Raw genomic sequence first — 25,822 nt, forward strand, 5'->3', positions numbered from 1 at the left:
CGTCTGTGTTTGGAGCTTGTGTTTATGTTACTGAAGCTTTGGGATGAGGGACAGTTACTCCCTGTGCCTGCAGAGGGGAGGAGTCTTGGTAGGTAGGGGGTCCCTGTTTCTAGATTCCCTTTGCTTTTTCTGACAGCCCTGCCCTCACAGGGTGCTGCTAACACTGCCTAGGTGACCCCTTTCTTCCTTCCATCTCTCCTCTGTACTTCTCAACCTGGTGGTATCTCACTGAGGGCTCAGCGTCCCTCAGTGTTGGAAGAGCTGGGGTCTGGTAAATGAAGACAAACTTCAGTCAGAGAATCTGGGTTTCGGAGCCCTTCTGCTGCCACTGACAGCTGCTGACCATGATTACTTGTTTCATTCTGTTTGTTCTCCCTCTCTAAAATGTGGAGAATGTTACCTTTCCACAGAATCTGGAAGACTCAGAGATCTATCTAGCAACAGCACTCTTAAAAAAAAAAAAACTTTTTATTTTGGAATAATTTCATAGTTTAAAAAAAAAGTTACAGAAATTGTTCTTTTCATTCAGATCCCCAAATATTAACATTTTACTACATTTGCTTTGTTCTTTCTCTGTAATTAAAAAAGAAATTTTGGTGTTGCTGGGGATTGAACCTACGGTCTCTGGCATGCTAACCATGTGCTCTTCTAGTGAGCTATGCCACAACCTCCCCTTTCTCAACATGGTGTCCTTTACTTCTAAATAATTGAATGTGAATTTTCTAAAATCACATCAGTAACCACAGAACAGTGATCAAAATCAGAAAGTTAGTGTGGATGCTGCATCACTTGTTAATCTCCAGGCCTTATGCAGATTTTGCCAGTGGTCACTAGCTCTTTTGTGGGAGAAGCTCTACCAGCTATACCCCGTATTCAGTGGTCAGAGCTTTTTTTTGTTTTTGTGATACTGAGTTTTGATCTGGGGGCCTTTTGCTTGTGAGGCAGGTGCTCTACTACTTGAGCCAGGATCCCCATCCTTGTTCTGTTTGAAGTCTCCTTTAATCTGGAGCAGGTTCTGTTTTTCCTGGTAGTTTTTAAGGTGATGAGGAATGTAGGCCCAGATAGGTAAAATGACTTGCCTAGATCTTGCAGCAAAATAGCTTTAGAAGAGTTGGGGCAAGAAATCTGGTCTCTGAGAAGCTGGCTGCTTATCCTGACAGCCTCCAGGTCTGTGTCATCACCTAGGCTTCAGGCAGAGAGGTGGGAAGGGCCTGCTACTCAGGGAACTGTCTCCCCTTGCTTTCCTTCCCCACCCCCTCTCCCACTTCACCGACTGGTTTGGTGTTGGCCTGGGATCAAGATCTTAGCTAGGGAGCAAAGGACTTTAAAACTGGTCCTGCCACTGCCTCTCCCTGGGAACAGTGCTGGGGAACTAGATCACTACCCTGGGTGGGGCACAGCTGCTACTTTTTTAGGAGTAACACTCTGAGATTGGGGGTGTGGATTTCAGCCATACTCTACCCCACTCCTGCAATTCAGAGTAAGTGGCTGGGATTGTTCATTCCTTGCTAGAGTTGGGAACCTGTGATGTGTCCCAACCCAGGTGTGTCTTGAGTCTGGGTGAGGGAGAGCCCACTACCTGCTCCAGTCCTCTCTTTAGTGCAGTACCTCTGGAGTAGCCATTTACATTACAAGAGGGATGCTTAACAGGTAATTGACCCTTAGGTTATCTTGCAGTAGCAGACTCCCCTTGTATTGTGGGTATCAAAAACATAATTACTTTAAGAAAACAAAACAAATGATTTGCATTTAGCTTTCTTGCTACCACCCCTGCAGTGAGGTCTCTTCAAGTCTGAAGGTAAGAGGTATTCTTTGTCTATGTTGGAAAAGGAACCACCACTATGGTCCCTAGGATCGGCCCCTCTTGTTTTCACTATCACTTGTAACCTAATGGGGACAAACCTTGTGGGAGAGTTTCTCTGAAGCACTTTTCCTGTTTGTTACTCAGATCTTTCCTCAGTCCCTTGCCCTCCACCTTTTTTGAAGGCAAGTTCATTGCCCAGTCCTTCCCTCCTTCAGCTTCTGTGTTTTCTTACAGCTTATTACAGAATCACAGAGATGGTTTTCTCTAAAGGCTCTTATTCAAATTAGAGTTTTATTGAGATGTAATTCATGTAGCATACAGTTTACCCACTTAATGTGTACAGTTCAGTGGATTTTAGTACATTCAGTTGTGCAGCCAACACTACTATATTTCATAAACTTTTTATACCCACCAAAGAAGCCCTGTGACAAATGGCACTCACCTACCTTTGGCTCCTTCCAGCCCCCTCAGCCTCAGACAACCATTAATATACTTTAAAAGTGTGTTAATATACTGTCTCTAGATAGATTTGCCTAATCTGGACATCTCATAAATGGAATCATATAGTATGTGGCCTTTCATCTTTGACTTATTTCACTTAGTACATTTTCAAGGTCTATTTGTATTGTAGCATGTGTCAGTACTTCATTTTAAGTCATACTTCATTGTATGAATAGACCAAACTTTGTTTATCCATTTATCAATTCATGGACATTTGGGTTATTTCCACTTTTTTGGCTGTTAATGTTGGTATGAATAATAGTGTACAAGTTTTTTGTGACCATGTGTCCCTCTCCCCCTTTTTTTTTTGAGATAGGGTCATGCTCTGTAGACCAGGCTGGCCTTGAACTCATCCTCTGCGTCAGCCTCGAGTGCTGGGATTATAGGAGTGTGCCACCATGCCAGGGTAACATGCCCATTTTTAAACTGGGTTTTTTTTTTTGAGTTTTTATGCAGATAGGAATCTCTTATCAGGTACATAATTTGCATTTATTTTCTCCATGGCACGGTTCTCTTTCTTTCTGATGTTCTTGGCAGCTCAAAAGCTTTTTCATTTTGGTGAAGTCCAGTTTATCTTTTGTTCATTGTTACTTGTTCTTTTCTTGATGTCACATCTTAGAAGCCATTGCCTAATCTGAAGTAATGAAGATTTATGCCTATCTTTTTTCTTAAGACTTTCATAGTTTGAGTTCTTACACTTAGATCTTTGATCCACTTTGAGTAAATTTTTTGCATATGGTGTGAGGCAGGTATTCAAATTAGTTCTGTTGAATGTGGCTATTGAGTTGTTCCTAGTACCATTTGTTGAAAAGACTATTCTTTTCCCATTGAATTGTTTGATGCACTCTTAAAAGTTTCTGAGATATTTATACTGAATAAGATGGCTAGATATTTGGAGCTGTCTTATTGGTTGGTTGTGTGAAATTAAATGATGTAAATCGGTGCTCGTTAAAAGTTTCTGGTGAAGGACCAGGTTTTAAATTATTTTTAAAACTTTAAATTTTTTAATTGGCACATTAACATTTGTACATATTTATGAGATGGCAGCGTTAACATTTCAATACATGTATACAATTTGTAATGTTCAAATCAGAGTAATTGGCTTATCCATCATCCCAAACATTTATCATTTCTTTGGAACATTAATGATCCTCTCTATTAGCTATTTTGAAATATACAACTAATTGTTGTCAACCATAGTTACACTGCTGTGCTGTAGAAGATTGAGTTACTCCTTCTATCCAACTGCACTCCTGAGCCTAGTAGCTATCCTCTCTAGTTTTTTAATTTTCTAATCCATCTTAGACTGATTATATTGTAAGATAAAATAAAAATGGTAGGTAAATGATAATTTCAGTGTCAAATTGTGATACAAGTTCTAAAGTTAACACACTCAGCTTTTGTATATACCTTGTCAGCATGGACTGATAGACATTTTAGAACAGCACTGTACCAGAGAGAACAGTGCAGCTATTAAAAGTGAAATTCTTTTTTTTTTTTTTTTTTTTTTTTTAAGGTACCGGGGTTTGAACCCAGAGTCCCTAAATTGCTAGGTAAGCATTCTACCACTTGAGCTATGCCCCTAGCCCTTTTTTGTTTGTTTTAGCTATTTCTCAGGTAAGGACTGGCATTTTCTGCCCGGGGCTGGCCTCAGACTGTGATCCTACCTACAGCCTCCCACATAGCTGGGGCCACAGGTGCATGCAACCAGACCCAGATTGTTGGCAGAGGGTCTCACTTTTTGCCCAGACTGGCCTCAAACCATGATCCTCCTGATCTCTACCTCCCAAGTAGCTGGAATTATAGGCATGAGCCACTGTACCCTGTGTAAAGGTGAAATTCTTGAAGAATGGTTAACACTCTAGATAGAGGCTTATGATATACTAAGGGAAGAAATTAGCATGTAAAACCCCACTGAATGTACTCAGTAATCTTAATTTTGAAAGCTAAGTGCATATTGTATAGTCTTAAAAAGGTACTAAATACAAACTGTGGTCATCATGGTTATATTGTTTTTACTTCTCTATTTTCCACTTTATAGTGAAAGAGCCTCCTGTTCTCACATCTCCCTGAGCAACTTCTGAAACTGTTCTTTTTCTTCCTTATTCTGATCTTATGACCTCTGGGTTATGCACCAGAGTTTTCCCTGGCTCTGTAATGGATTTATAGGATGCCTCTGATACCCTACCAGCAACTACACAAAAGGCAGTTTCACTTGGAGACAAAGTCACACTTAGTGTCAGTTTTCATTACATATTCAAAGTCACAGAGATGTAACATAGGCTTATGCTGCCACATACATTTTAGTGATAGTGGTGCAGTACATTCCTAAAGGAATTTTGCGGGGGGAGTACTGGGATTTGAACTTGGAGACTCACTCTTTCTAGACATGCACTGTACCACTTGAGCCACTCCACCAGCCCTGTTTTGTGTTGGGTATTTTCGAGACAGTGAACTATTTGCCCAGACTGGTTTCAAACTTTGATCCTCCTGATCTCTGCCTCCCAAGTTGCCAGGATTACAGATGTGAGCCATTGGCACCTGGCTTGGAGAATGGTCCTTTTTTTTTTTTTTTTATTCATATATGTGCATACATCATTGAGAGAATGGTTCTTAACACGACTTTTTTCCAAAGGTAGTCCTGAGAAAGAACTGCTGGGAAATTAAGACGTGGTAAATTAGGTTTAAATGTGTGGGCTTAAGTTGCATGCAAGTAGAATCATGTCTGATAGCTGGAGGGCAGTGAAGGAAAAAAGAAGCTTTGGGTTATTGGTGTAGACAGAATGGTAATTTGGGATCGAGAACTAGTTTCCAAGAATGCAAATGTGTGAAGACTAGCTCCTTGAGTGGACGTAAGAGGCAGAGAACGAGGAGGAGAGCCTGGATCCAGCAGTGTCACAAAAACGAGTTAGGTGTGAAGGTGGACAGGAGAGTGGGTGGTCTGTCAGAGGATTCCCAGGGCCTTCCTCATCTGCATCCTTGAGACGGGGCCAAGGTTTCTATTCTCCTTTTTTCCAGCATCACAGACAGGACTTTCAAATGCCAAAGTACTGGCGTCTTTCGGTTTCCTGGACAAACTGATCAGCAGTGATTGCCAATAATGAGGCGTTTTTGTGTGTGTGTGTGTGTGTGTGTGTTGCTGGGATTTGAACACAGGGCCTTACTAGGCAGGTGCTGTACCTCTTGAGCCACACCTCCAGCAATGAGGCTTTACACAGAGATGTGTTGTGATTTATTTCCTCCCCAGGAGTTGAGGTTTAGGATAAAGAGAACTTATTTGCACTCCCTAATTTCCTGCCTTCTGACAGCAGCAAACTTGTCCTAATGGCAGATACGCACGCCCCTTTCTCACTGCCTAGTCCACTGTGTGAAGTTGGCCTTCTGACTGATTTTTGGGTTGCTTAAAGATTTTTTAAAAAGAGAGTTTAAGCCCTCTTGAGTTCTTGAGAAAGGAATGAGCAAGGGTCAAACTCATAAGGGGTTTGAGGGAGAAATTGAAATTATTGAGCCTTTTCCACAAATAAAGGAGCTCATTCTCCAAAAGAATGATTAGAACTGGGTAGCTGGGAGGCCATGGGCATTCACATCAGTACTATTGATGTTGGGTTCAACTTTTGCCACTCGCTTATCCTCTCTGTGCCTCATCTGCTCATCTACTAAAATGAATGTGGGCAGCTGGTCTGTCACATTGTTGGAAGAATGGAAAGGTTACATTTAATCATAGAAGTGTTGCTTAATCCAGAGTTTTCACTTACCACTCAAAGCTATTAGTTGCCATCCTCTTCCTTCTCTCTAACCCTAGCTCCTTTGACACACTTGAACTTCCTGTGAGTTTTGAGGGATTGGAGGCCCCTGCAGGAATCATGTCATAGTGCCAGCCAGTACTGGCTGGCTCTTTGTCAAGGCACTGCGGCGCTAGCAATGTTTGCTTTCTCTTTTCCTTTTCCTTTCAGGCTTTTAGGGCTGGAGGTGTTGGTGAGGGCTGGGTGTGAGCAGCTGGTGGGCGAGACTGCCGGGGACGCCCCGCCTCCCGGGGATCTCTGGGGCTCTTCTGGCCCAGGGACGTGCGCAGCGTGGCTGGGTGGATGGCCCCAGCGGCTCCGGGGCTGTGTGTGTATGCGCGCGCGCATCAGGGGAGTCGGGGCTGTGGCTAAGGAGCCGCCTGCGCGTCATGACCTGGTTCTTGTGTACTGGCGGCTTCCAAGGCAGCCGCTGTTGCTTTTTGCCAGGCCTAGATGTGGTCGGGCTCGATATCCTCCCCGCTGGCCAAAGGCCGGGGTGCCACCGGCTACTTGAGGCAGGGGCTTCTGCCAGGAGTGTTGAATCCTGCCCCCTGGCTGCAGACCAAGAGGCTGGCGGGGACCCTGCCGTGTAGTGGTGGCTCTGCTGCCACTGGGTGCTTTGGGGGAAGGGGAAGGGGTCAGTTGGAAGGGAGTGCTTCTGCATAGATTGGAGTTACAGGACTGTAGGTTAGAATTCTGGTCCAGCACAGGTAGTTGAGAAGTCTTTCATAAGTAGGAGTTTCAGGTCCAGCACTCCACCTCCGCCGGTCTCAATCTTCCTCTTCTAGGGTACTCTTTATCTTTGATACATTTCCTCAATTTTCTTACTTTTTGTGTGTGTGCTCTACCTCTTGTGTGTGTGTGTGTTGTAAAGCAAACGACTCTAGCAACAAAAATAGCAGCCCCCCCCCAAAAAAAAAACCCTCACCCACAAATTCCTGCCCAGAAGTTCCCTTCTAGTCTTGTTCGCAGGCATGCAGTTTGCATAGGTTTCAGTAGTGTTATAGGTTTTCTACTCTTACACCCTTTTCCCTAAAGAAAAATGAAGTACAATAAAGTTTGGAGGCTGTGAGCAAGAGAATACACTCTTTCTCTACCACCCAGAGGTAAGCACTGTTCACATTTCTATATATTCCCCTTGGGTTTTTGGGTTTTTTTTCCCCCCGTCGTTTTGCTTTGTGTTTGTGGTATGGGGGTTTGAAGTCAGGGTTTTGCATTTTTTAGGCAGGCACTCTAGCACTTGAGAATCATGCCCCTTTTTTGCTTTAGTTAATTTTTAGGTGGGCCTGGACTGAGATCCTCCTAACTAGAGCCTCCCATGTAGCTGCAATGACAGGAGCACACCACCTCAGCTTGTTGGTTGAGATGGAGGTCTCCTTAACATTTTGCCTGGGTTAGCCTCAAACCTTGGTCCTCCCTATCTCCACCTCCCCAGTAGCTGAGTTACAGGTATGAGCCACCCTGCCAGGCTCCTTTGGTGTTTTATGTGTGTGCATAGGTATACAGTGTTAATGGAATGGGATTGAACAATATTTTGAAGACTGTTTTTGTTTTTCCCCACTTCAAATCGTATTCACTTTCCCCATAAAAACACTAGGAAAACATCCACGTAAGGAGTATGTTCTTAAGTGTCATTTTTTTTTCATCAAACACATTTGTTTTTAAGTGTTCCTATTCTTTATCATTTTGAAGTTGTGTATCTACTGATGAAATGTCATACAATTTTTCTTAGGTGCACACACCAAACCTAGTACATGTGTGTGTGTGTGTATGTATATATGTATATCTATCTGTATGTATATACATATATATATAAAACAGATAAAGCATAACAATAAAAAACACAATTGAATTCCTTACCCATGTTAACTAGGATGTTGACAGCATCACTGAGTGTACCATTTTCTTTCAGTCCATTTCTGGTCTTCATTTCCAGGGGTAACCATTGCCTTGAATTTTATCTTTCCTTTTAAAGTTTTTATTTTTTTACATTTAACTTTACTTCTTTATTAGAGGTTTTTGAATGACAGAATAGAATGTATGTAATCTTTTGAAACTTGTACCTTTTTTTTTTTTTTGAGTCTAGTGTCTGAGATTCATTCTTGGTACTGTGGTTTGTTCATTCTCACTGCTGTGTACTATTAGACTGTCCATTCAGTGGTCGATGAGCACTTTTGCTTTCCTGCCAGAGATAAAAGAAAGTTGCTGATAAACCCTGTCAGCACTTGGTGTTGAACTAAAATAACTTTTCATGGTGCTTAACAATGTACTTGTGCTATTATGAGTTCTTTTTGTTTGTTGGCTAATTCCTGGTTTACAGATGAAGAAATGCAGGTACAGAGAGATTAATTGGCTTAGGGTCACACAGCTAGTAAGTGGCAGGAGCAAGATTTGAACTAAGCATTTTTTCTCCTAAGTCCTGTGATGACTGTTGATAGAATGGAATCTTAACCATGGAATCTCTCTCTCTCGCTCTTTATTTTCTTTTCCTGAGGTAGGATCTATTGCTGTATACCCAGGGTGGTCAAACTTGGAATCTTCCTTCCCTCACTGCCATATAGCTAGGATTACAGGTGGGCACCAAACACCATGCCAGGTCTTTTTGCATGTCCTGAAGTGGGAGTAAGAGTATTTAGAGGTTAAAAATGGCTGTGACCTTCTAGATTGCTTGTATGATCCAGAAATTCTACTTAACCTCTTGGTGTTCAGTGTTCTTATTTATAGTCTCTACCTAATAGTTTGTGATGATTAAATGAGATAGATAAATGTGGAAACATTAGCAAAATGTTCAGCCTTTCATAAGCCTGTTTCCATTAGAGTTAGACTTTCCTAGTGCAGCCTCTTCTTTTCCTTTCTTCCTTGAGTCCGCATTAATTACTGTTAGGTCAGCAGGCATGAACAGTCATAGGCTTGTATTTTTGCCAGATATTATGACCTTGGGGAATTAGGCCCATTTGAGCATTTTCCTTAGCATCACCGCAGCCACTGAAAGATCTACTGTATCTGTCCATTTTGTAGCAGCAAAAAAATTAGACTTTTTAAAATGTTTTACTGTTATGTACCTATCACCACAAGAACCACCTTCCCCCAAAGAATGTCCTCTACCAACATGTGATCTTTCAAGAAGTTTCATGTAATCCTCTTGGGTTTCTTCTCTGCAGAGAATGCCAGTTTGGTGGGAGGGGGTGCACACTTGGGCCTGAGCTAACTGTGTGTGTGTGTGTGTGTGTGTGTGTGTGTGTGTGTGTGTGTGTGTGTGTGTGTGTGTGTGTGCGCGCGCGCGCGCATTCTCTGCAAGGGTCCTCCAAAAGTCTCTCTGCACTCACAGATTGGCTTTGTTAGTAAATCCCAGGAGAGAGAAGTCTCTTAAGAAATAATTGATCAACTCTAGACAGAACTTGCCATAAATATGACAAGGGAGTTGGGACTGTGTTTGGGCAAGGAAGGAAGGATTTGGCCTCATGTGGAAGTGGGTGCTGAACTCTTATGACTGAGAAAAAGGGTGAGGCTGGAAAGTTCAAGCCCTCAAACAGCTGGTGGGGGTGTGGTTAGGGAAGTGCTGAGTGAGATTTATTGACCAGCTGGCAGAAAAGCAGCCACCATTATCTTGCAATCCCATGAGAATTTGCTCTTGGAGATACCACTATACAGCTTGGGTCAGTAGCCTCTGTGGAGGGTGGTAACAGGTTTGTTCATTCTGGTTGAAAACACCTTCTCGGACATGTTTCTTCTGACCTGGTATAAGGCAGCAAATCAGCCTTCTGGACTCTGTTCCTCTTCTAACTTCACTTTCTCCAAGGCCTGAAGAAGGTATGGCCAATGAGAAATTTGCTGTTTCTAGATAATGTCCTTAGCCTTCCTTACCCGTTTCTATTTCCTTTTGAGAATTGCTTATCTGCTTCCCATGTGTTGTTACTATGTAAGTCAGGAAAGACTTAGGAAGCTGGTGTCAACTCTAAACCTCACTGTGACTGAATTAAGTGTTTGGAGAGTGGAGTGTCATTCTTTTTTAGCCTCATCTGGCCATCTGGAGGCTCTGGAGCCCCTTGGGTGGGAAGGGCAGGCTGCCATTGTTGAATCCCTATAGGTATATGGGGGCCAGTGGTAAGGATTTGTGAGCCTAGGAATGGATTCGCTGTAGAGGAGGTGGCAGTGGGACCTCAGAGTCCTGACTGGGCAGGACATAGGGTCATCTTCCAATAGAAGTCCCTGGAGAAAGAAAGACGTGAAGGACTTCAAAGATGAGAGCTGTGATGTGGGCGGTAATACCGTGTTAGTTCTTCAGGAAGGAGCGTGAGAGCTTAAGTCTTTTATTGTATCTAAGAAGGACATTTAATGTTTACCACTTCTCAGGATAAATCCCTGCTTGCCCAGAGATGAGGGGAACTAGTCATACATTCTTCTATAAAGATCCCCAACAGAATGAGGCCTTGTATGATGACTGTAGATTCTGGGTCCAGGTGCTGGGGTGGGCAGGACTGATGAAGGAGGACTTGACCAGGCAGGAGTTGATTCTGTTCCTTATCTCATTCTCCACAGCTAATAATTTACCTGATCATGTTTTATCTGTCTCCCTACCAGTGTCCTAGTTCAGACCCTTACTATCACAGTTCTGGACAGTGGCATTCATCTACCTGGTGTTTGGGTCACTAACTTGACCTCTGAAATATTGCTGTTGTAGGGACACCTGAATGCTCCTCCTAAAATGTCAGTCTACTCTCTTCTGTGTTCATGCTGTTGGCCCCATGTCTGCCACCTCCCACTTGAAGATCAAAATACGCTCAGCAGCTTACCCGACCCCACCAGTCCCCATCCTGACGCTGGGTCTTTGTGTATTCTATTCCTTCCATCTGGGATTCTTCCTCTTTCTTCTCTTCCAAAATACTTGCCCACCTTTCTGTCCTCATCCTGAAGTAGAGATGAACCTTTCTGAACACCCACGCACCCACTTATCTGGAGGGAACTGACTCTTCCACGCAACCCACAGGCCCAGCTATACCCTGCCTTCACAGCACTAAATATGCTTTAGGACATTTGTTCACAGGCCTTTTTCTCCCCTTCTTTATCTTCATGAAGTTCTTGAAATAGTCTGGTCTGTTGTTAGGTAACAGTCACCCCAAAACTTAAGGGCCTAAGACATCAATCACTATTCTTAGATTCTGTGGATTTGTCAGAAATGACAAAGCATGGGTGGTTTGTATCTATTCCTTGATGTTTAGGGTCTCAGCTGGGAAGGCTTAAGAGCTTCGGGTAACTTGACACCTGGGCTGAGATCCTCAAAAGGCTCCTTCACCACTGTGTGGTAGTTAATGGCCACTACTGGAACTTCAGTTGGCTCTGGGCTCTCCATTGTCCTGGGCATTCTAACATCAGGGTGGCTGAGCTCTAGCTGCCCAAGCAGTAAAGCTATATTGCCTTCTTTGTTAAATTTTTGAAAGTCGTGTAGTGTCAGCCATTGTCACAAGCCCACCCAGATTGAAGGGAAGGTAATACAGACCCCCACCTTCCCATATGAGAAGTGCCAAAGTCACAGAATAAGAAGAATTTATGAGATTGATGTGGCACTCTTTGGAAAACAGTCTTCCATACACACTAAGCACTTAATGTGTACACATAGCACCCTTAAAATTTGATGGCATGATAGAATATGAGAAAGACTTACGAAGTTGGTAGCTGGGAGTCTCAAGGGAAGATGAGGTATATTCAACAATAGATTGTAGATGGAGAAAAGAGCATGGGTATGTGGAGCGAAGGAAGGGGGCTCAGAGTGCATAAAGTTGCTTAAAGGAGCCACTGTCCCATGGGACAATTAAAAAAGTGCTTACACACAAAAAGGCCTGGAAAGGCATGGAAAGGGAGGAGACAGATGAAGAGACGGTTCATGTTCAGGGTTATTTGACTGATGACTGGCTCCTTGCAGGAGTCTATGTAAAGTTTGGGTTGAGAACATTGGTGGGTGCAAAAATCAGAAAAGGAGCTGTTGGAGATGGGGAACAGTGCCAGCTGTTTTGGACAAGCTGGCACTCAGTGGGCTTGTAGCACCTGCCAGGTGTTGGAGCTGGCAGGAGGGCTGGTGAGGAATCCAGTCAGGAAGCAGACGGGGAAAAGCATCCTTCAAGTGGTATTTGCTGGAGCCCAGAGAAGAAGGAGAGCTGAGGGGGAAAGTGTGGGTTTTAGGGTTGTACATGTCTGAGCTGGTGCCCTGGAAGGGCCTGAACTGGCCTCCATGCCCGCCAGCACTGCACTGCCTCTCTGCTGATGCTTGCCGGACAGCTACTTAGTTTCCTTGTCAGTGTCTTCATGGATAAGAACTTGTTACTCCCTGGATGTTAGGGCCACTGAGTTCAGTGCATTTTTGAGTATCATAGTATTAAGAAAACTTTTCCCTAAATGGAATTCTCCTAAATGCATGGAGAACTCAGGCTTTACCTGTTTTCTAATTCTACCTTAAAACAGGTCTGATTCTATTCCTAAACAACAAATGTTTAAAGACCACCTTGAGTTTTATCTTCCTCCGAACCAAATGGAACATGTTCCTTGTATGAGTTGTTTTGTTGACAAATTATAGTTATACAAAATTAGAGATAAGGGCAAAATAGTTTCTGCCGGGTAGTGGGGAGAGGGAGGGGACGAGGGGGTGGGTAAGGAAGGGAGGTAGGAGAAGGGGGGAGAAATGACCCAAACATTGTATGCACATATGAATAAAATAAAAATTTTTTTAAAAAATTATAGTTGTATATATTTGTGGGGTGCCCTATTATGATTTTGAGCTGTTCTGCTTGCTTTCCTCTGTGTTCCCAGAGGTCATGGTTCCAAAGAGAAGCCTGTATTCATGTAGGGGACTGTCTGGGTAGAATGGTGCTTCACTGTCTGTGCTACAGGTCTTGTTTGGGTTATGTCATAGCTATGTGTGTGTCAAACTGAGGAACCTGTTAGTTTGAAATCAACTTAAATAGATTGCATCCTACATTGAAAAAGAAAGGAAAAACAGAAGAAAGACATTAGATAATATAGGAAGAGGAGGTACTGTTTTGTAAAATGTCATAAGTATATAATGAATTGGTATGAAGTGAGTCATTACTGTGAAATGTAGTTAAAATGCTTGAAATAAAACATGGGCCATAGGACTGAAGCAGCTATATCATATCATATTGAGTGCAGCATCAGTTAACTGACAGTCTTTTCTCTTCCCTGGTTCCTGAGACATTTTAATGCACACTGCTGACATTGTTAAATGCCCTTCCCAACAGTAATCTACATAGGTAAAATTTAGGATCTAAGTACAGGATCCTATTTACCCTGTTAAGATTTTTTTTCTCTCTAGTCTTTTCAGCTACTGTTCCAAGCCTGTGTGACTTTATGGCACTTGGTGCTGTCACTGAACATAGTGTACCTTCTCTATCATTATATGAATATGTTGAACAGTACAGTTCTGAGAAAAGAACCCTGTGGCTATGGCAAACCACTAGAGATTCTTCCCCCTACCAGTTGATACACCACTTGTACCCTTTGAGCATGGTCGTCTAGCCAATGGTAAGCCAGCTCTAAGCCTCTCACTCTGTAGCTGTCCTCAGAGGGGTCATGGAAGACATTCTACAACTTGACCACTTACAGACTGAACTGCAAACTCAAAAGCCTGCAGGGGCTTGGCAGGTAATACAAGTGAATGAAGTGATAATTAATTCAGGCAATTAATAAGTAATCAATCCCTGACCCCTGGCCTTGGTTTCTGGAAGGCAATGTGGATGATGAAACCAGGAGTGAGCTGGATTATTTATAATTGTGTAAGCAAAGGCCACTGCTCTGTTATAAGCAAATTTGCCTGATAGAAATGTGGACCTTCAAGAAAATCCAGGTTTTGTGTACAATTTGATTATTTTTAATTTTGGCAAAGCAAAATCATTAACACTAGATAGGCCAACTAAAACAGACCTGTAACAAATTTGGCCCCCATCTCTGAGTCTATGACCCCATCCATGGTATTCCCTCACCTACTGATCCACTGACCACATGACACAAAACAGTAAAATTGGTAGGCTCTTGATGGGTTGATGGTCTTCTGTGGAACCTGACTCCTTATACTTCCTTTGTTAGCTCTTTCAGGAATCCTACCTGAGACAGTGGCTCAAGTGGTAGAGCACCTGCCTAGTACTTGCTAGGCTTACTAGCCTAGCAAGCATAAGGCCCTGAGTTCAAACCTCAGTACCATTTAAAAAAAAAAAAAAACACCAAAAATCTCAAATCCTGTGGACTGAAAGTTGGGAATTATGCTTGCTCTCTGTGCCTGTTGGCACTGTCTGCTGGCATATTTGCTCTGGGATCACTGGAAGGTATTGAGAAATAAATCAGTGGGGTCCATTGGCCAGGAAGCTGCAATTTTGGGTTTCTTAACATCTTCCCATCCATGCTGGCTTTACCTCCTTGCACTCAATATCCCTATCTTTTCCCTTCTTTTTGATCTAAAAAGCGTTTTCTTTCTGAAGGAATTCAGAAGCCAATAGCTAGCCTTAGCCCTTCCTTGTTCTTATTCACACACCAAAAATAACTTTTTAAAATCCCTTTTAGTTGTCTTGACCATTTTGGGGAAGCCTCAGCTCATGCAGCATTAGTCTTCCTGACACTGTTTTTGTAAATCCATGCTGCTCTCTTATGTTTCTTCCTGGTTACACGTGCTCCTGTCGTTTATACATAAGCATGTAAAATTTGGTTGCTTCAGACTTTGTAGCCTCTCTTCAGCACACTTGTGTAGGTCCCTAAGAAAGGAGGGAGTACCAGATCATCAGAAACATTCACAAGTATCTGAGCGGTGGTCTTCCAAGGTTAGGAGAGGCTGGACTACTCCATAGCCAGTGGGAACAGGAGGTCTTTCCTTCTCTTGGGAGTGTGCTATTGCACCAGCTATGGACAGGAGGCACAGAAGTCACTAGGATTTGGACATTGCCTTGTAGGAGCCACCTGACAGGGGAGGTAGCTGCTTGAACGTGTAATAGTCATGGCATGTGATAAGTGCTAGTAGAGGTGCCATGAGAACCTAGGGGAAGGAGCCACGGTGTGCAAGATGCATAAGAGCTCAAGAAGGGGCCTTCCCTGCCAACTGGGTAGGAGAGGAGGTGACCATGAGGTAATGTTTGAAGGGTATGCCATTGTGACCCCTCTAAGAGGCTAGAAAGGCTGGTAACCGTATGTACAAAGTTTGGTAACATCAGAGAACATGGCCTATGAGAGAAACTTGAGGGTCCTTTGTGGGCAGAATAGGCATAGTTATGGGGATGAGGGATGAACTACAGGTTGGGGCCTCACCTCCCACAGGGCTGACTCTAAGCCACAATTTTCACCATCACTTTGGAGCCCGTGATGACCATGTCTGACACTTTAGCTACCTGTCTTAAGTATTTTTTTTCCTACCCAAGACAGTAATTTTTCTTAGCTTTCTTATTTTGATAGAATTTTAAGACATACAATTTCATTTTATCATTTTCTCTGGTGGGTTTTTTTTTTTTTTTTTGGGACGGTACTGGAGTTTGAACTTGGGGCCTTATGCTTGCTAGTCAGGTGCTCTACCACTTGAGCCACTCCAGCAGTCCTTTTTTGTGTTGGGTATTTTACAGATAGGGTCTTGGGAACTTTTTGCTCAGGCTGATTTCTTCCTCAGACTGATGTCTGCCTCCTGAGTAGCTAGGATTACAGGCATGAGCCACCGGCACCCAGCTGTATGTGTGTGTTTTTATATATGCATATAATTTTTGGAACTGATTGAAAGTAAGTTAGAAATAATTGTCCCTGCACCCTAAACACTTCAGTGTGCATGCCCAAATAAGAATTTTCTCCTATATAACCACACTTTGATGATCTAAGCAAAGAAGATTAAGATATACACAATATTATCTTGCCCATGTCCATGTTCAGATTTCATTTATTATCCCAATAATATATTCTTTATTGCTGTGTTTCTAATGTATGAGCATGCATTTTCTCATACAAGCTGAAAGAAATTCTTTCTTGATTTTGAAATTTTTGAAGAGAACATTGTAGGCACTTTGTAGAACACCTGCAGTTTGGATTTATCTGACATTTCCTCATGAATAGATTCAGGTTCTGCACTTTGGCAGGAGTTCTGTGTAGTGGTGTGAAGTCCTCAATACATTATGTGGAGAGGCATATGGTTTGTTCCAGTATTGGTGATGATAACCTTAGTCATTTGGTTAAGCTGGTGTCCACCAGAGTTCTACATCATTGTGTCAGCCAGCTTTCCATCACAGTAACAGTACCTGAGAAAAACAACTTAAAAGGAGAAAATATTTATTTTGGTTCATGGGTTCATTGAGGTCAGTCCATGCTTGGCCTTATCACTGTGGACCTGTGGTAGGTAGCATGTGGTAGAATAGACTGTTCTTCTCATGGAGACCAAGAAGCAAAGGAGAAAGGGGTGGGGGTAGGGGCCCCAATATTCTCTTCAGAGGCATAAATTTGAAGTTACTGTTGTAATTAATCTTTGAGGAGAAGCTTTCGGACCATGTATCTATCCTACACCTCATCAGGCTTCCACTTGCTGCTAGCAGCATCACTGTGGCTTTTGAAATCTGTCATCCTCATGCATATGAAGAAAAACGTTCCTGAGGGATGAATCTTGCAAACTCAATTTCATCTCTTTCTATTAGCTTTCATCTTGCTGGGCTGGGCCCTCCTGGCCCCCTTCCTGCCATCCCTTCCTTTTTATGTTCTTCTGTAGACAGCTGGTGTATAATGGTGGTTCCTGGGCTTAGGAAGAGATCTGAATCTTTTTTCCAAGTAGGAACTCACATGCTATCAGCATGACTAGTTTGACATGGTTCTAAACACATATTGTGTAGGCTCATCAGTTTTTCCCTCAGGCCTGGGACTGCATGTGGGAACGTGTGATCTGTCACTAGCTCTCTGAGCTCAGCCTGGGCTTAAGTGAAGGCTTAACGGGGAGAGGAAGGAACTATGGGTTCCTTCCCACTAGGATGGTATGGCTGTGCTTATGAAAGCTGTTCTTCTGACCCCTGCAACACACATGCTTTCCTTTTATAGCACATGATTACATGCTGGGCTTGGTTAGCTTTCTTTCCCTCTTGACTAAAACAAAAAACAAAAAAAACAAAACATGGCCCTTTGGTCATTGAGAGTTAAGGACCTTTTTCTGGTTTTAGGGGAGCCCTAACAGTGTGATCAACCTGAGGCTCTCACTGAGCCTGACCTACACTGAGACCTCCACATTTTTGCTAGTGAATCAGCTAAGGAATGGAGATATGGGAAGGTAAATTGAGGCTCAAGTACCAGGGAGAGAATTTGCAAGAAAAGTGGGGTCTAGAAATGCTCCTGAGTGTTGTGAAGCAGGGCGTTGCTTTTCAAATACCACGGTTCATCTTTTTCCTTTTTGTTCTCTTGTCTCTCTCTTCTGTCTCTCCAGACAGGCTCAGAGCTCAGCCCAGTTGATGGACCTGTTCCAGGTCAGATGGACTCAGGGCCAGTGTACCATGGGGACTCAAGGCAGCTAAGCACCTCAGGGGCGCCGGTCAATGGTGCTAGAGAGCCCGCCAGACCCAATCTACTAGGGGCTGTGGGTCCTTGGCGGGTAGACCAGAAGCCCAACTGGGACGCTGCCCCAGGCCCAACTCACACTGCTCGCCTAGAAGATGCCCATGATCTGGTGGCCTTTTCGGCTGTGGCCGAAGCTGTGTCCTCTTATGGGGCCCTTAGCACCCGGCTCTATGAAACCTTCAACCGTGAGATGAGTCGTGAAGCTAGCAACAATAGCAGGGGCCCCCAGCCAGGGCCTGAGGGCTGCTCTGCTGGCAGCGAAGACCTTGACACCCTGCAGACAGCTCTGGCCCTTGCACGGCATGGCATGAAACCACCCAACTGCAATTGCGATGGCCCAGAGTGCCCTGACTACCTCGAGTGGCTGGAGGGGAAGATCAAGTCTGTGGTCATGGAGGGAGGGCAGGAGCGGCCCAGGCTCCCGGGGACTCTGCCACCTGTTGAGGCTGGCCTTCCAGCCCCAACCACCAGGCCACTCCTTAGCTCTGAGGTCTCCCAAGTACCTCCTCTGGAGGGTCTACCCCTGTCCCAGAGTGCTCTGAGCATCGCCAAGGAAAAAAACATCAGCTTGCAGACAGCCATTGCCATCGAGGCCCTCACACAGCTCTCCTCCGCCCTCCCCCAGCCTTCTCATTCCACCTCCCAGACTTCTTGCCCCCTACCTGAGGCCTTGTCCTCTCCTGCCCCATTCAGGTCTCCCCAGTCCTACCTCCGGGCTCCCTCATGGCCTGTGGTTCCCCCTGAGGAGCACCCATCCTTTCCTCCTGATAGCTCAGCCTTCCCTCCGACAACTCCAAGGACTGAGTTTCCTGAAGCCTGGGGCACTGACACCCCACCAGCGACACCCCGGAACTCCTGGCCCGTGCCCCGCCCAAGTTCTGACCCCATGGCTGAACTGGAGCAGCTGTTAGGCAATGCCAGTGATTACATCCAGTCAGTATTCAAGCGACCTGAGGCCTTGCCCACCAAACCTAAGATCAAGGTTGAGGCACCTTCTTCCTCCCCAGCTCCGTCATCATCCCCCGTTCTCCAGAAGGAGGCTCCCCCACCATCCTCGGAGCCTGACACCCACCAGAAGGCCCAGACTGCCCTGCAGCAGCACCTTCACCACAAGCGCAGTCTCTTTCTAGAACAGGCCCACGATGCCTCATTCCCTGCTTCCTCAGAGCCTCCTGCTCCTGGCTGGTGGGCCCCGCCAAGCTCACCTGCCCCACGGCCTACAGATAGACCACCAAAGGAGAAGAAGAAAAAGCCCCCTGCACCAGCTGGACCTCTTGTGGGAACTGAGAAAGCCACCCCTGGGATTAAGCCCAGTGTCCGAAAACCCATTCAGATCAAGAAGTCTAGGCCCCGGGAACCGCAGCCCCTCTTCCTGCCTCTCAGGCAGATCGTCCTGGAAGGGCTGAAGTCCTCTGCCTCCGAGGAAGTGCAGGCACCTCCACCTACCCCTCTCCCCAACCCTCTCCCTGCCACACAGGGCTCTGCTCTCCCTGTGCCCCCAGAACCTTCTCTTGCGCTATTTGCACCTAGTCCCTCTGGGGACAGCCTGCTGCCCCCTACTCAGGAAATGAGGTCCCCCAGCCCCATGGCAGCCTTGCAACCAGGCTCCACTGGCCCCCTTCCCCCTGCTGATGACAAGCTGGAAGAGCTCATTCGGCAGTTTGAGGCTGAATTTGGGGATAGCTTTGGGCTTCCCGGCCCTCCTTCTGTGCCCATTCAGGACCCTGAGAGCCAGCCATCATGTCTCCCAGCCCCTGAGAGCCCTTTTGCTACCCGCTCTCCCAAGCAGATCAAGATTGAATCCTCAGGGGCTGTGACTGTGCTCTCAACCACCTGCTTCCATTCAGAGGAGGGAGGCCAGGAGGCCACACCTACTAAGGCTGAGAACCCACTCACACCCACCCTCAGTGGCTTCTTGGAGTCACCTCTTAAGTACCTGGACACACCCACCAAGAGTCTGCTGGACACACCTGCCAAGAGGGCCCAGGCTGAGTTCCCCACCTGCGATTGCGTCGGTAAGTCCACCTGGGTGTCAAGGAAGGGCAAAGGGCCACAGCATGGTGTGCTTGGATTTCCAGGTTCTTTCATTTGGCAAACATTTACTGTGTGCTGACTGCTATATTAGGTCCTGGGAACCTAGAAATGAGCTAATAGGCTAGTGGAAAAGACTGAAGAAAACTGATTATGATGCCGTATGATGATGTGCCATATAGGTAGGCATAGGTGCTGTGTGGTACCCATCAAATCAAAGGCATATGGATACCTTCCTGTGGGAGACAGTGCCTGCACTGAGTCCTGAGGGCCATCAAGTGGACAGGAGACATTCTAGAAGAGAGAACAACTTGGATTGTAGGAGGATGGGACTCTTTCGGACTTTTCTTGGTGTTGCAAGAGCAAAAGAAGATGAAGAAAAGTGGTTTGAGGGACAGGCAGGGGCCAGATCTGTCAGGGATCTGGGAGCGAAGATCAGGAACTGGACTTGATTCCATGGGTAGTAGTTGAGCTCCTGAGGGTTTTAAAGCAAATAATATCTTGTCACCTTCTGCTTTTTTGGAAGACTGTTCTGGCCTGATGGGATAACTATAAGAGAGGTGTCCTTAACAGGACAAGGGCCTGCCTGAGAGACCAAGGGCCTCTTAAGGGGAGGATATGAGGCCAACTCAGTCTTGGTTTTGGTGGTGGTGTTTACTTGGGACGCCAATTTGGAGGGGAAGTGATGTGCTGTTTAGATGTTTCTAAAGTGGCTGAGAGATTGGAGGTTGAGTTCTGAGTTGGCTGTTCTAACAGTTGTGTACAGGCTGTGTGGGCACCTGTGCTGCAGGTCAGAGTGTTGAGAAGCTGAGTCAACTTGTTAAGCCTTGCCTTCTGGATTGAAAGTGGGGCCTGGGGCCTCAGAGGACCAGTGCTATGGACCTGACCATCCCAGAGGAGGTCACTGGTGCAGTGGTAAGCTCCAGGTCCATTCTGACCTCCCATGCTGTACTGTTAGTGGAGCATTCTGTGAAAGACTTGTGCATTTCCGGTGTTAACAGAAAGACATATTGATGCTTGGCAATGAGCACGTTGAGTTCTTGAGACTTTATGATACACAAACGGATCTTTTCCTAAGACTAAATGCACAAATAGCAATTAAGTTTTGTGACTCGTTGGGATGCTGCATCCCAGTCAGTGAGGATGAACTGGGCAGTCCTCCTGCTCCAACTATCCTTGGTATGAGGTCAAAGGACCAATGACAAAGACTCATTTGGGGAATGAAGAAAGTTGGCCCCTGTACCTCTAATGAGGAGGTGAACAACCAAGTGGAGGATCCTGCTGAAAATTTCAGACATGCTCCAAGATCATGGTCCTACTAATGCTGCCTTATTTTGATATGACCTTGAAGGGCCCCTTACTTTCCAATATTTGGGGAAAGTTTGATGTGGTCACATGCTTCCCCGCCTCTTCCCGTTTCTGCAGAGTTGTTTGCGTCTGTCCAACCTGCCTGGGTTTAGTGCTGTGTTCAGTATTTCTCCTACGCCAAGGTCAGGAATGTCCTTACCTTGGGACTTAGCTGATCCTTAGTAAATGTTTAAATTGTTGCATTTGGTTTTGTGGATATTAGAATTGGTTAAGCTAACTTTTTTTAAATGGAATCCCAACTCCATCACTTACTAGCTAGGAGAGCGTGGACACTTCATGTCACCTCTGTCTCGTTTTCCTCCAGTGTACAATGAAAATGATTACACCTACTTTTTTGAGGGTTGTTAGGATAGTCTGTGCAAGGACTTAGAATTGCTTTGGGCGCATATGAGGACTAGAAGAATCCTCACAGGATACACAGACAAGAAGAAAAGACAAGAAGAAAAGCATTGGCCATTCTTTATTTCAGTCATTTATTGATTCTCCATGTGACTACCAATAGGAATTAACATAAAGAGAAATGATTCATATGGTGGCTTACTTGAGACAAACTAGATGATAAAATATCCAGTGTCCCATTCAACAGGGTCTGCTGTATGCCTCCTTCCCCCCCGCAGCTGTCATGGGAATGTAGTCACAACGTGAGAGTATGTATAAGTCCAGGCTTAGTTGTCATCACAGAAGATAATGTTCAGGAAGCTCTTATTCAGAGCTGGATTTTGAAAAATGTAGGGAATATGGATGGAGAGAACAGCAAGTGTCCCCTCCAGATCGAGGAGTATATGAGCAAGAGTTAGGGGTCCCAGGAGTGTGAAGACAGGATGAAAGGCCAGTGGTGCAGGAGTGGTCCTGAAACCTCAGTGTTCTATGTTGCTCTGACTTAAGGAGCCCCCCCCCCAGAGAGGATGCAACCCAGCTTGAAGCCAGTGAGCAGAGATACAGGCAATAGACAGGGTCTGAGATATCTGGCAGTGGCAACATGGCAGCTGCTGCCTTGGCAGTTGGGTGGGCCCTGGCATGGGGAAGAAATAGGGGAGCAGAGTCCCATCACTACCAATCATTTATTGCCACAGCTTGCATTTTACCTGTATCTTAGTCTAAACAAAAAATTAGAACCAAACCTATGTTATATTGTTAAATGTTAACTTATAGAAAGATGCTTAGGAAAAACTGCAGAAACAAATAATACGTGAATGATCATCTCACCTAGGTGGAAAAATTTGGAAAAAAGACTAAAAGGAACTACACCAAGTGATCGCTTCCATGGTCAGACTGAGTCACTTTTCCCTCATGTTTTCTGAAATTTTCTGTGGTTTAAAAAAAAAAAACCTACATATATATATATATATATATATATATATATATATATATATATATATTTCTTTTCTCCTTGTGATACTGGGGTTTGAATTCAGGGCCTTGCTTGCACTTGCTAGGCAGGCACATTACCATTTGAGCCACTCCTTCAGCCAGAGATAATGTATCATATATATAAAAATAATATAGACATATTATATTGGTGGACAGTAATAGATAACCTGTAGCAGGAGATTGGTTAGGACACTGTTGAAAACAACAATAATAGTATTTAATGAAACATGTGCTCTGTTCTAGGCACCAAGCCAAGTATTGTATAGCCACCATTTCCTTTAATCCTTACAGCTGTATGATATGAAGACTGTCAGTCTTTGGGCAATAGGTTTCCTATAACCACCATGTCATATTGTGATTGAAACTGGTTACTTCAGAAAAAACCCTAACTACAACAGTGCAGTAGAATGAAGAGAGCACCAGACATTTTTGTTTAAGATAGCTATACAGGGAGTTTCATTATGACATTTCCATATACCATTTTCCCTCTATCCTGCGTTGTTTAACAGTTTTCAGTGTTTTGTTTTTATTGTTTTGTTCCTACACAGATGTGATACATTAAATATTGTTCACTTTCTTTCCCTCCTACCTTGGTCTCCTCTATCAGTCCTACTTTTGAGTAAAAGTTCTGTATACATTTCTATGTATGTACAATATTACTGGTATTTGTATTGGGTCTGTATTCCACATATGAGAGGAAACGTGACTTTTCACTTTCTGAACCTGGCTAACTTCATTCATTTAAGATGATATTCTCCATTCCATCCATTTACCCGAATGGGTCGTAGATGTGTCTCAGTTGTACTGGAGGTTGGTGGGCTAGGGTTGCAAGTGGCAGTCAGAGATTCCACATCCACCATTCCTGGTCTTTTTTCAGGGTCCAGGACTTTGCCAGCACTTTCAGGGCTCAAGTCTGCAATCCTTTTTGTTGAATTTTATTTACTTATGTATGCATGCTCTTCAGAGAGGGAGAAACCACTTCCCAGCAATGCCTGCCTGTCTAGGGATGTTTGGTGCTTTAAAAAGCTGAGTTTAAAGGTTGGTCATTGTAGATTTGGTCTGCCCATATATTGGGGACTTCTTATTTGGCAGAATAGCTAGATTCCCTTACCCTTGCTACCATGAACCTGAGGTTTTCTTTCAGGCTTGTGAGAGTTCAGCATTCTGGGGTTTATCAGCAATCCGCCATCTTGGCTTCCCCCTAAGAAGTAAATTTAGAAGACATGAAAGGAAATGTCTTCCTCTGAAAGGTAGTGTGATATTAACAGTTTTGAGAAAATTTGGCAAGTTGGATTTCTATATTTAACCATTATAGGAGATATGTGGCTGTCATCATATCTCTAAATTTTGAAGCATGCACTGGAGATTCCCCCAACCACCCTTAACCATTCAGACACTGAGCTGCAGGGATGGTTGGCTCAGAACTTTTGCATTGTGTCCATTCTCAGTAATGAGAAATTCCCAGAGGAGCCAGGTGAGGACAGAGAATGAGTCCAAATGACTTTCTAGTGGGAAAAGTATCCTTTGAGATCTAGTCACCATTTTACAAATGAGGATACAGTTTGTGTTAGCTCTTAAGTGCTGTCCTGGTGTCTCTGTGGAGCGGCCAGCAGGAAGCTGCAGAGACTGAACCAGAGCCACAGCAGACGATTAGGAGATGTAGATTTTAGGGACTTCCTTTCATAGAAGTGCTGCATTTTAATCAGTTGATTAACCTGCCCAAAAGAAGTAGTCACAAGAAAAAATCTCCCTTCCCTGGAACCTGGTGACATCCAGGTAAAGGAGTGGTATTATCCATCAGATGGGGCTGATTGTGGTGTCTGCCAGGTGACTTCAGTAGGAACCAGAGTCCTGATGGAGAGTGCTCAGTTATCTGTTTACAATCATGTAAAGTCTATTTCCTATAATTTTTATGAAAACTTATCCTCCTCCCTTACATTTGATTTGAAATAAAGAGGAACTTCCTATTCAAGTATTTCTTGAGACAACAGAATATTTGGATACCAATTTAAAGACAGGGAATCTGACCCTTAGTAGGAGGGTATCAGAACTTCCTGGAAGAGGTGATGTTTGATTGAGTTTTAAAGGATCAGTAGAAGTTTAGTTGGTTAACAAAGAGATGATAGTGTGTGCCAGGCAAAGAGATGTGAAAATCAAAACCACATGGAGATGTGGAGATGAGAGAACACAGGGAAATACAAGTAGTTTTGATTTGACTGATGTGTTAGATGAAGGTTTGGGAGGGGCTGGAGAGCAGAGTTTCAGGGGAGTGGGGGAAGATACTAAAAGCAGAGAAACTAGTTTGCAGGCTCAGGTGTCTTTCATGCAAGAAAGAATGGGTACCTGAACTAAGAGCATGACTAAGAGTAGGAAGGGAGAAGAAGAGTGGATCAGAGAAAAACTTAACTGCTTCAGCAGCAGTTGGATATAGGAGAGAGGGAAAAGGAGCCCAGTCACAGGTGACTCCTGAGGGTCCAGGTTTGGAGACTGGGTGGATGGTGTTGTCATTCACCAAGATTGGAAATTCTGGAGGAGAGTGAGTTGGCATTCCAGCCTTGGAGACATCTGTGGAAGGAACCTGCAGTGTCTGGTTGGATCTGGAGGTTCTTTGGCATTGATGGCAGTTGAAGTTTCAAATCATGGTTATTTCAGACCAAGAAGGAGACTGAGAATAGAAGAGACTAACATTTAGGGGAAAGGGACTCTCACAGGAGGTTCTGAAGAACATGTGGAAGAGATACAGGAAGAAAAGGTAAAGAGAGTAGGTTCAGGAACCCAGGGATAGCTACCAATATTAGTGCTAAGGAAAAGTCAGGATTTAATGCTGGTTTGTCTGACTTTATTCTCTGTGCACTGGTTAAATCCCAGGTTCCTTCAGAACAGGAACTGTGAGTTGTATTTCTAAAGCACTGAGGCTAGTGCCAAGCACACCCTACTTATTTTTTGGTTATTTGGTCATCCTTATCCGATCTGTATATTTCAGCTCTACAAAGATTTTAGATTGGTTAGGTATCATCTCTTTACCTTTAATCTTTGTGGTTAGCCCATTCTTATGAAGGCATTTATATTTATTAGTAAATCCTGCAGGCTCCCCATGGACTCATAGACAGATGACCTGATATTTTAATGTAAAAAAAAATTCATCTAACATGCCTGATCCCTGATAAGGCCTGCCCACTGCTATGGACGTATGTCTCTCAGGAAGCATACCATTGATCAATTATTGACTGACATGGAAGTGGATCTAATTAGCTTTCTACTCAAGCTGTTAGCTCTAAGCCTACTAAAATTACATTAGAAAACAGGCATTATAGAGGATTGTTTGGAAAGAGGAGATAGGTACAAATAAAATCCTTGCATGATTTTTTTTGGGGTGGGGACATTTAGGTATTTATTTTACACT

The 25,822-nt window shown here is 44.2% G+C and overlaps 1 protein-coding gene across 5 annotated transcripts in view; it reads left to right on the forward strand.

The window, feature by feature from the left end:
- Positions 1-25,822, forward strand: part of Tet3 (tet methylcytosine dioxygenase 3) — a 110,229-nt gene that overhangs the window by 32,429 nt on the left and 51,978 nt on the right. For all 5 annotated transcript variants that reach the window (XM_074050020.1, XM_074050021.1, XM_074050018.1 and 2 more), the window contains one exon: positions 17,519-19,664. In XM_074050020.1, the coding sequence (XP_073906121.1) occupies positions 17,519-19,664 (2,146 nt within the window). The remainder of the gene's footprint in view (positions 1-17,518; positions 19,665-25,822) is intronic.

Source organism: Castor canadensis, chromosome 12, assembly GCF_047511655.1.
Source record: "Castor canadensis chromosome 12, mCasCan1.hap1v2, whole genome shotgun sequence".
Lineage (NCBI taxonomy): Eukaryota > Metazoa > Chordata > Mammalia > Rodentia > Castoridae > Castor > Castor canadensis.